The 12,069-nt window shown below is 38.8% G+C and overlaps 1 protein-coding gene across 1 annotated transcript; it reads left to right on the plus strand.

Moving 5' to 3' along the window:
- Nucleotides 1-1,159: 1,159 nt before the first annotated feature.
- LOC104078723 (phosphatidate phosphatase LPIN1-like) lies at nt 1,160-11,027 on the plus strand (the record flags this gene model as incomplete). The annotated part of the gene is made up of 6 exons (XM_009580476.1): nt 1,160-1,351; nt 2,669-2,764; nt 3,990-4,324; nt 4,700-4,819; nt 5,968-6,075; nt 10,858-11,027. Coding segments are annotated over exons 1-6 (1,021 nt in total), but the record flags the coding sequence as incomplete, so codon positions are not given.
- Between the last annotated feature and the right edge of the window lie 1,042 nt (nt 11,028-12,069).

Here is a 12,069-nt window from a genome sequence, read left to right on the forward strand (position 1 = left end):
CAGCTCAAGTGCAGTGACTGTCTCTGACTCTGAGCTCAGTTCTGTTCTTATCACCATCAATGGGAGTTTTAGCGTTGCCTACCCTGCAAGTGTTTCTTTTACTGATGTCCAGGTGATGTAGTACAGCCTAGAAAAGAACTTGTATATGAGGCATATGCTTTATACTGAGTGCACAAGGACTTTGATGAAATCAGTATCTTAGAATCTGCAAGAGGTGTTGGAAAAATAATGAGAACAATAGACATTGGAATAGACAGACCTTCCTGTACTGTTCAGGAAGGTATCTGCTTAATTTCATTGATATTTTGAGAGCCCTTAAAAGATTTTTTTGAACTTTTAAGTATGCCTAAGTATGCATGCTGTCCCGTCTAGGGGACTAAGTGTGTTAATGGATCATAAACAGGATGTGCATTAACAGAGTAGAGGCAGGAAACTAAATATTAAATAAATCCAGGAGCAGGGGAAATAAAGCCAATCACTTCAACTATCAACACATGCCTGATTTTTAATAAACCTGCTGATACTAAAAGGCTGTTTTAAAACAAGAACGGTAAAGTTGCATTAAGAAGCACTCTAAAGTTCAGATGCTCTGGATTGAAAGTTGCTTGTCAAACCTTAACACATATCTATTGTGCGTATGCACAGGGAGAAATCCCTGTAAAGTGGGAAAATAGTCTTTGACACCAGTGTAGTGGAAAATTAGATCTGCTTAAAACCATTCACTTGCCCTGCCCTTAAAAGCCTGTAGAAACACATGAGAAAAGTATATTTGGTGTTGAGGGTACAATAAATGATAGGAGGAGATGTTATTTTGGAAGTGATGTTTTTCTCTTCAGAGATAATTGGGAGACATTTATGAGCTGCAGACTCTAAAAGTCTGACAGTGGTTTTGAATGCAACTGATTTTATGAACTGTTGAAAGTTGTTACAATTCTCTGACTCACAAGGTCTCTTTTGCTTTTGTCTTTTAATAGCTCTCTACAAACACACGTCAGTGGTAAATAAATTAGGTGGGAAATCCTGATTCTATGTGAAGTTGTTAATTTGTGAAACAGGAGAATACTCCACTGCTGGAATCTTCATCTCTCAAATGTCTCTAAAATATAAAGCAGAAATCAAAATCTTATTTATTCTATCTTTTGCCTTTCAGGTCCAAACCATGAATTACGTTGGACAGTTAGCAGGGCAAGTGTTTGTAACTGTGAAGGAGCTCTATAAGGGACTAAACCCAGCCACGTTGTCAGGATGCATAGATATAATTGTTGTACGTCAGCCAGATGGAAATCTTCAGTGTTCCCCCTTCCATGTACGCTTTGGGAAAATTGGAGTTCTACGTTCTAGGGAGAAAGTGGTAAGAAAACTTTGGTATGTTCTGTCTGTGGGTTAACTCTAATGGCACGAAAGTTATTGAATGTTGTGTGGTATGCTAGTCAAGATTTTCTTTAGACGCTCTTTATAAAGTGCCCAAATTGAGGCAGGGTTCAATTAAAGTGGTTGTTACTGATTCTTGCATTTCAAAGCATAATTTGTAAGAAATTGACTATAATAAAAACAAGACAAGCCATGACACTTGTAACATTTATTTTCAATAAAGCAAAATTTTGAATGTGCTAATTTGGGCCTATACTAGATTTCATTAGTGACTGTATTAAGACCCCTTTGTTTAACATGTTCAATGATAGTTACAAAAAAGGAGGTAATAATGAAGTAATATTTTCAGACAACAGAATGTTAAGGTTAATTGAAGCTAAAAAAAGCATTGAGGACCTTGAGATAAATGTAACCAGGCTGAATGACCTGGCAATATGATATCAGAGGCAAAGTTGCCAGTGAGTAATGCATGACGGATTATTTTAGGAAATAATTTGTAACTACATACAGCATAGGTTCTAATGTAGCTATAATTGTTCAGCAGAAAGATCCTAATGTCGTCATGGACATTGCTCAATTCTTACATAAATCGGAAAGGAATTCCAATATTTAGGATGGGTAAAAGTTGAAAATGTTACCGTGCCAATAGTATACTATGTCCTAAAATATAACATATATGTAGACTTGTCCAAGTCTCAAAAAAAATACAGTGAAAGTGGAGTTGGTGGCAAGAACGGTTATAGGCAAAGAGAGAGATCCTCCTGAGAAGAAATGGAAATAGTTGGGGCTGTATAGCGGTGAGATAAATGTGTGGAAGAAATACATGAATTGTATTGAGAATGTAAACAAATGTTTCTTATTTGTGCTTCTCATAGTGTAAAGAGAAGTCTGTTTAATGAATTTAAAAGACAGCATATTTTTTGGAATGTGGAAGTACTTTTTACACAATTCAAAATTAGGCTATGAATTAAAAGAGCAAAAAGATTTGTGTGGTGAGTGAAGCACTCAGAATTACATTTAAAAAGATTCAGGACCTTATATAATGGCTATAAACCTTCCTGAATAGAGGAGCAAGACAGCAGTGTGCTGAACGAGTTAGAAAAACATTTTGAAAATTGATGGCCTTGTGAAGGGGTGAGGAGAAAAACAGAGAAGTTAGCTGTTTTATGTTTGTTATAAGGTTTCCTACACTTCCCTGAGAGGCATTTGCCTAGTGACAGTGGTAGGATAGCTGAACAGGAACTGTGTACCTAAACTAACTTTCTTTTCATTTGAGAATATATTTGTTTTCTTCCAGGTTGACATAGAAATTAACGGAGAGGCTGTAGATTTGCACATGAAACTAGGAGACAATGGAGAGGCTTTTTTTGTGCAGGAAATGGATAATGATCAGGTAAGAGTCAAAACTAATTTTAGCTTGTTAAAAATTCAATGCTTGCTCTTCAGAGTCAGTTTTGAGTTGAGGAATTTTGTTGAAAAACATATCTTTACCCATTTTATAGTTTTGAAAGTTTCTGGACAATTTTCTGCTATGAAAATTTAATACTATGCAGTTACTTTGTTTTTTGAGTCGCTGAGATTGAAAAAATCTAAAGAAGGTAACCAGATAATTAAAAAATAAATCAGAGTTTACGTGCACACCAATGCGTGAACGTGAACAGAATTAACATGTACACAGTTCACATGTTCCGAAGATGTGTACAACGGAGGTTAATATATCCATGGACCTGTTTTTTACAGAAATCATTACTTTGAACATATGCACTCATCAGACTGCTAGTAAAAGTACACATGCCCTATAACATCTGTGCACACAGTAATTCTGGTACTCGCCAAAGGCGTGATCTTACAACTACTATTCATGTGGAATTATATTTAAATGAGAATGCCTGCTGTTGAGCTGTGTGATTAACTACTAGTCTAAAAGTTATGGTCACACTAGTTTTGAATAGTCCACACATAATGTAACATAAGAAGAGCTTTTTACAGGCACTTCTCTTCAGATATGCCCAGTAATTTTTGTCACTGTCCAGAGTGTGATGAGTTTTCAAATTCTTATATTGAGTACGATATTACTAGTTTCAGGTGAGAGCTGTGTGCATGTGCAGTATTCATCTCTATATCTTCTGTGTGGTAACAGTTATTTGGTGACTGAAAATTGCTAGAAATACTTCATGAATGTCTAGAGATATATATATATAATTGAATAAGAGGATGTTTGTGTGACCTAGTTATAAACCGCTGACCTATCTGACTACTATTTGTCATCTGAGTTGTGAAGTAGAATTGGATTTTACAAAATGTTCAGGTTATAAACTAGGAGTTTGTTTCTGCTCTCTATCTAGCATCAGATGGATAGAGACTCATGCCATAACCTGGCCAGTATTAGATGCTCAGAGGATCCTTTTTATTAAGACTATTGTTCCCGGCTTGTCTAAGGAGATGCAGCTATGGAACAATTTCCATGTGCTATAGGATCATACTGAGCACCCAGATGTCTAATCTTTATTACTTTTCTGGGGAATAAATAACTTAGATTTTGGCAATTGTGCATAGATTTTAGAACCAGATTTATGACTGATAGAGGAACTAATACGTTTGCATTTTTTCTTTCTCAGGAGGTAATTCCTTATCATCTCTCCACATCTCCCATTCTGTCTGAGGGAACTGCTTTAATGGAAGCTCAGCTGAAGAGGAACTCCGTAGACAGGATAAGAAACCTGGACACCAGTGCATCCTTACAAGTACCACCCCAAGCCCATGGATCCCAGCCTTCTACTGAAACATCTCCAGTCTGTGGCTCTGTGAAAAAAAGGAGGAAAAAGAGGAGGAAGTCCACCCATAAAATAGACAGCTTAAAAAGAGAAGACAATGGAGACACGTCAGAAGATGAAGACATGTTTCCTATAGAGATTAGCTCAGAAGAAGAAAAAGAACCATTGGACAATTCAAGGTATCACAGTGGAATTGAGTTATATAATAGAAACCTAATGCTGGGTTAATATTCCATTCTATACCTCCTAACAGTAATCTCTATCTAAGTCAGTAGATATGGCTGATGAACATGTTTCTTTAAGAAAAGCCTTTAGGCTAGAAAGCTATTGAGAATGTTACTAACAAAAATAATGAAAATTACATTGAAAACATAAGAACAATCCTCCATCGTGCTGTGAACTAGAAGGTGTGAATCAGGTAACATTTCTCTATCTCTTTTTAGGTCAGGTTATGCTAATTCTTCTCTACAATAGGATTTCTTTGTTATCTGGAGTATATGACAGTTCAATAATCAAATATGGCTTTTAAATGTCACATCCTTCCCTATACCTAGGATCCCTGTTCCAGATGTGTTTGTTGATGAAGTATCTGACATAAAGGCTCCTGCAGTTTCTACGTTTTCTCAGTCTGCATCTTACCCTCATTCAGACGGAGAATGGTCACCTCTTCAAAGGTACTTTTTCTGATAGTACAGTTCTAAATAACCTTCCTTTAATTTCTTATATGCTAGTGCTATATGAAGTCTTACTAAAAATTTTGGTGTCAAACATGGTCACTGTCAGCTACTAGATGAATGCTTTCTGTATTTGAAATCAGGTAGTGTACAAAAACTTCAGGTTAGCTTTTTTCCTTGATGCAACAAATGCATACATACAAATGCAGGTCCACAAATTCTGAAGAATATTTGTATCTGTTAATGTCACTGCATATAAACACTGTAGAGAGAATGAACATTTTGTGAAATATGAATCTTTGCCTGATGCACACAACCTTGTAAGGACCTTAGTGAATGCAGATATATAAATCCTTAGTACTTTGGGCGTAATCCTTTCAAACACTTGCAAGATTGGAACTGATCTATAAAAACAAGAGTGTGGTTTTTTTTTTTTTTTTTAAATGAATAAGAATATGAGCTTCTTGTTTCTCTTTCAAAGCTAATCTGTTGAATTGCACAGGTAGATAGACATGAAATATTTATTGTGTGAAAAGAACACATACAGTACTTCACTTACTTTTACCTATATGTGTATTCGTGTGCATGTGTATGGCTTTGATGTCAAAGCACATTAGTTTAGACGTGCTTTCTTGTGTCTGTGGAACACTGTCAAAAAGGGGCAATTTTTTGCTTGACGTGCATTGCATTGCAATTCAAATGAAGTCTCTGTGTGTGTGTGTGCATATGTGCCCCACATCTTCCATGCAGAGTATTGGAGTGGGGCAGTATTCACAAGACCTTATCCTAAGTCTAATTTCAATAGACTACCTCTGTAGTTGAGGAATGGAGGAAAGGAGAGCAAGGAGATGATTTCAGAGCAAGGGCTTAATTTGAATTGCATTCTGGAAGAAACTTTCTCCACTGACTGTAGAGCTTAACGTGATTAGCTTCACCAGTCTGGTGATAGCATGTGTCAATATCCTGCCCCTTTGGTGGCTTTTTGACTGTATGTTCTGTTTGTTTCTTGATTGCAGTATTCTGGATTTTGAAAACTATAGATGTAAATTCAGCATTGGTGTAGCTAATGCACAAAGAGCTTACGTTAATCAGCACTTGTGAATAATGACACCCTGTTTTTCTTTCTACCAACATGCTGTGCTGTCCAGTAAGCCTATAGATTGCACAGGGGAATTATCTCTTCTCACTGTTCCAGCAGACGGAGGCCTATCTAACTCTTGTCCTCAACAGTCTTCTTACTTTTCTCCTCCAGACAGGTAGAACAGTTGTCCTCCCTCTTCTCTGTGCTGCTCTTTAATCCTTTTAACACATTAATACACTTTTAACACACTAATAGTATGTGAACTTTGTTGAACTTATAACTGCACTTATTGCTAACCCAGACACTTTGAAAGAAAGTGACATTGAAAGCCACTTCCTCTGCTTACTTCCTTGTGGGCATTGACTGGAGGTAAGTTGCCTTTATGAATCATCCGTTGAATGAGGATGGTGTCCTGGTTTCGGCTGGGATAGAGTTAAATTTCGTCCTAGTGCTGTGTTTGGATTTAGTGTGAGAAGAATGTTGATAACACACTGATGTTTTTATTTGTTGCTAAGTACCCTGCTAGTCAAGGACTTTTCAGGTTCCTGTGCACAAGAGGCTGGGAGGGAGCATAGCTGGGACAGCTGGCCCAGCTGGCCAATGGGGTATTCCATACCATATGATGTCATGCTCAGTATATAAATAAGAGGTGTGGTCCAGGAAGTAGCAATCGCTACTTGGTTATTGGTCAGCGTGGGTGGTGAGCAATTGCATTGTGCATCACTCATTTTGTATATTATTATTATTATTATTTTATTTTCCCTTCCTTTTCTGTTCTGTTAAACTGTCTTTATCTCAGCCCATGAATTTTCCTCACTCTTACCCTTCCAATTCTCTCCCCGTCCTGCTGTGGCGGGGTGGGGGAGTAAGCGAGCAGCTGTGTGGTGTTTGGCTGCCTGCCGGGTTAAACCACAACAGATAGCTAATATAAAATCAGGCCAATGAAAACCTGGGTTAAAACTGAAGTTGATTAAGGTGATAACAAAAAAAAGGAGGAACTTGGCTAGTGAGAACTTACATTCCTCTGAAGATGACATTTCTATGTGGCTTTTTACAGTTAGTGTATATTTTAATGACATTTTCATCCCATGGTTTTCCTGAGTTGTTTGCTTGTGTGTACATTGCAAAAGTAAAAGCAAAACAAAGGCCTCAGATTAAGTGAGAAAAAAAGGTACTGGGAGGAGCCCAGTACCAAAAGAGAACCTCTCTTCCCTTGTTCCCTGGTTTGGGGGAGGAGAGGACGTTCTGTATATTGGATTGCAGTGGGGGAGCATCTTAGAGAGGAAAGATGACACAACAGATAAGACATCTTGCCTAAGTTTAGGAGACCCAGACTTCGGCCTTTGCTGTAGTGTAGGATTCCTCTGACTGTGGGCTCTTTTCTACAGAGCTGAAAGTGGATACAGACACTTTTTACGATGTCTTAAATTCAAGATGTCTCAAGATTCTGCAGCCAGGCCCTTTCTCTCCATTAAGTCAGTGCAGAGAAGTCACAGCAACTCAGTTAAAAAAATCTAAAGTAGGTGTCTGAATATGACCTCTACAATTCTCTATTAATGCTGGGGAAGCTTTGAGTAATAAATGAGACTAAATTGCTCATTGCTTATCTCAACAAAGATGCCATACTAGGTGCCTAAGGCTGTACTGAAACTGATAATCTTGAGGTTTTCTCAGCTTCTAGGTCTGCTCTCTTTAACCTGACCATGTTGGAGCACCAAGTCAAGGTGAAATCCTGGGACATTCAAGGCTGTTCTCCTCAGTGTTTTTCATGGGAAGGAAGGGCAGGTGCACAGGTTGGGAGGGAGCAGCGACGTGCTCTGGGTGGCTCCATGAACTTTGCTCTGGAGTTCACCTGTCCTGCAGTCTAGATATACAGCTAAAGTGCTGTAGTAACTTGTCTGAGTAAGGCCCTCTCTGTGTCTGCAACTGTTTTCCTTTATGTGAAATAAGAAACTCTATTATGGCCACCTCAAAGGAGGTTCAGAGGCCCTTAGCTATTATTGTGACATGTACATGAGGTAGACCTCTTTCCTTCTGACTATCTTTTCCCGGTTTGTTTGGCCTCAGTCAAGACAGGACTTATTCTCAGGTCACACTGCTGCTGTCTCAAGGCTCTCTTTGCTTGCAGTGGGAAACACTGCAAAGATCAGTGTGGTTTGCTATTGCAGAACTGCCAACTACAGGCCAAGTTCCTTATTCTTTGACATTGGATTACATTTAGTGCAGTCGTAGCTGTTAAGGAATACATAGGACTGTGAAACAAATATTCAGCATTTATGGGATGTGAATCAGATGTGCTGATCTAAATGACTGAACTGGGGTTTCCCTTCCTTCTCATACAGTGTTGTCAGGATGGGAGGCTCTCGTTCAATCTGCAATATCTGCAGCAATCTGCGGAAGGCGAGTGAATTTCATCTGGGCTGGATCAGTGCCTAACTTAAGGACAGAGGAATTGCAAGGCATAGTTCAGCCCAAGACAAGCGTCTTGGTGGTGTAAGGAATAAAGAACCCATTTTGAGTCTGATCCATGGATGCATTTGCAGGATACTGTCACTGGGTTACAAATCCTACGTGGTCTTGGTATTCAGCCCTATTGACCCCTAGTGCAAGCATAACATTAATCCAGGATTTAATTTGACCTAACCAAGCTAAAAAAAAAGTAAAGGAATGTGATTGTGAGCTTTATTAGTCTTCAGTCTCATTTTAATTTGGTGGCAATAGTAGGAAGTGAATAGCAGCCAAAATAGTCCCAGTGTGGGTAAAGGAGACGACATGTGGCATTACATATGGAAGCAGAACTATACAAACAGGAAGTATACAAACAGGACTGTAGTAGGCATAATTATTATCTGCATCCATAAACTATAGAGATTATTGTTGCTGTTCCAGAAGGATATTAGTAGGAGAGAGTAGCTATTGAGTGTTAAACAACAATATGGCATATGAAGAAAAAAGTAAAGGTATTTCTCTGTAATGGAAAACCAGCTCTCATTGGGAGGCCACCAACCCTATATTAATGTTTGTGGGTGGTGGGAGTATAATCATGGTTCTTGGTGCTGAGTAACAGCCTGGGCTTCTTCCCCACTCAATTGTGTGTACAAGGGAACTGTATTTTCAGGGAAAAATATGGAAAAGGCGAGGTTTGCCACCGCCCCAGTCAGTGTTCTCACTGCAAAATGCAGAGGTTCTAGCCCAAACTGAAGCAATGCCTGTGTTCTCTCAGGTCATCTGGCTGGGTAAGTGAACCTGGGCTGAACATACCCCAAAGCCCAGACTGGAGATTTTTCTAAGTAAACAGTAGGTCTTTTGAAGGTTAAAATGTGTGTAGTGCACAGATTAACTCATGCAGTGACAACACTTCCTTAAATCCAGATGTTTTGGTCTTAAAGCAGCAGTAGAAACATTATTGCCTGCTGGGACTTTTCTGAAGTGCCCATGCTCCTGATTTCCAAGGTTTCAGTGGGCCCTTGATGCATGGAAAATACTGCAAATCCTACAAACTTGTCAGTGGGAGATGCAGAAGTTGCTGAAAAACCCACCCGGCATTTCTTGAATATTTAGAGCTTGAAAATACTTTTAAAATCACATTGTATTGATTCCTTCATCTGTCAAATGATAGGTTATACCCTAAGGACTAATAAAAATTTGAAATTCTTAGGACCAAAAAAGGTCTTCCACAGTTGTATTGCTTATAAATTTTATAGTTTAGTTAGCTACAGATAATTACGTTACCTAAAAAGTTGTAGCGTTTGTCCATATTCAAAGTATATCTTACTGCAACATAGAAGAAAACAAGGAAAATGTAGATAATTAGGTTGCTTTTTTTTTCAGATGTGAAATTCACAGATTTTTAAAAGCTGCTTTGAGTTAGTGTGAAGTAATTATTTTCCTGTGACCAATGAATTCCTGACCAGCTAGCTCTACAAAACTGCCTTACATTGAAAGAGCAAAACTGGTTTGGATATTCAGTTTATCCAGAAGAAGGTAAAGATTAAATCAAACATGAAGAATTTATACTAATGTAGGAAGCCTTTTGTTTTTGAGAGTGAAGGTAACTCAGTTTGGACCTTTGATTTAGGAATGTTGTGGATTCTTTTGTTGCTTGTAGTTTTTAAATCAGGATTGTACGAGTATACCAAAGATGTGCTGTGGCTCAGACAAAAAATAATGAGCTTTGTTCAGGGGGTTCTGGCTGAAATTCTATGACTTGCGTTATGCAGAAAGGCAGACTAGATAATCAGAATTTTTCCTTTTGTCCTTGAAATCAGTGAATCGTTATTTATTAATGGCTGACTTGACATCACATTATTGACTTCACCAAATTAAAAATACGCTACAAAATGATAATTTACTAATTAATTATTAAAAATTTTATATTGAGTAGTCAGCAAAACACAGTTAAATATTTTTGAACTGGAAGGGCTCAAATTCTTTGTATAGCTCTCCTGCTGGTTTCCCTAAAACATGCATCCAAGGGTAGAACTTAACAAGTTAGTAGAAGGAAGTAATCAACTGGATTCCTTAGACTAATTTATTAGTTAGTCAGGATAAAGTGTCTGGTTGATACGAGTGAGTAATTTCTGCACTTCACATCCATTATAACAATACTAACATCTATTAATCTACTGCTGCTGGTACCATCCCCATTCTGTTTTTCCACACAGAAAAGCAAAAATCCTACTGAAATGTTCAGGTCCAGTACTCTTGTTCCATCTCTTTCAGCTTCTCAAATCCTACTTCTGTGACAGCACTTACTAAAAAATGGATGAAACCTCTGAATGCCAGTCTAAGAGGATCCAGAACTGTTTAAACTGTTTTTCCATGCTTTCACACTTTCAGTTGGCTAATGATTATTTAAATCTTCAATGCTTTGGGTTGGTGGATATCAGTTTGGAAAGTGCTTAGTGCATTGTGGTTACTTTTGGTTTTGTAATATCTTTTGTTTGTTTTTCTTCAGCCCATCAGGTTCACGCCCTCCTACTCCTCAGAGTGACTCAGAATTAGTCAGTAAACCTATGGACAGAAGTGGACTGAAGAATAATCCCCACATGCACTGGGCATGGGGAGAGCTACCCCAGGCTGCAAAGGTATCCAACATAATTTGTTTAATTCCTGCTAGCATCTATTGTGCTTTAATGGGGCACATATGCTTATTCTATTGCGGACTGCTGAAGGGGAATGGATCCTGTTTTTACATAAAACTGCAATGTTTTATGTAAGAGAATTGCATCTTGCTCCTTAGGAGGTACAGGAAAGTACCTTGTGCCGTGGATGTTCTCAACACCGATGATATACAGCAGAAAATGAAGAAGTACCTGAGACCTAGTCTTGTAAAAGTTAGAAGCTTAAATAACATATAAAATCAAACCCAGTGTCCTTTGGTAAATCATTGAAATTCATAAGTGGTCTTAGGTGGAAATTAGGTGCTTGGTGTTAGCAGTGTGATTCACAAAAATTAAAATTGAGTACGTAAGCATCCAGAAACACCTGCAGTTCTGTATCTCTGCATGCCTAGATGTGCTGTTCTCTTGGCTGAGCTGACTGGCTTGGTGCCTGTCCCTTCCCTGAAGCCATTTGGCCCAGTTAGATGGCAGGATGTGTAGTGTGCCAGCAGCATTGTCTCCCATGCTGCACAGTAGCCATGTGCAGCTGAGTACATTGCAGGTCAGTCAGGTACTGGCCGGCTCCTTATGATAGCTGTGGAGTCAGGGCATTCACACAGGAAAGGGGAGACTTAGGGCTTATGCCTGCCTCAGGGTGTGAGAAGTAAAGGTCAGGTTCCAGTGGCATACTGCAACGATAGGGGCAGGGATGGTGCAGGGTTTGGCCCCTTCTGCGGAAGGTTGGCTTCGCTGCAGAAAGGACTGTGGGAGTAATGGGGTCAGGAACAGTATAAAGAAACAAAATTCCTGCTTTGCAGTCCAGGATAGTGGGTATCCTCCTCAGAAAGAAGGCTTCTGTGTTCTGGTGGTGGCACCAGAATTATAATGGCACTATTATAATTTATCTTTAATTTGCTGTTGGTAGCTAGTGTCAAAAGCAGGGATGGGAATCCAGAATTCTTAATTCTCTCAGAAGAGCTCTGGCCTCTTCTTTAGTAGGCCAAAGATGAGCTGTCCCATCACCTCTGCGTTATTCTCCTCCTCATAGAATCATAGAATCATTAAGG

The sequence above is a fragment of the Fulmarus glacialis genome, unplaced genomic scaffold, assembly GCF_000690835.1.
Source record: "Fulmarus glacialis isolate BGI_N327 unplaced genomic scaffold, ASM69083v1 scaffold49136, whole genome shotgun sequence".
Lineage (NCBI taxonomy): Eukaryota > Metazoa > Chordata > Aves > Procellariiformes > Procellariidae > Fulmarus > Fulmarus glacialis.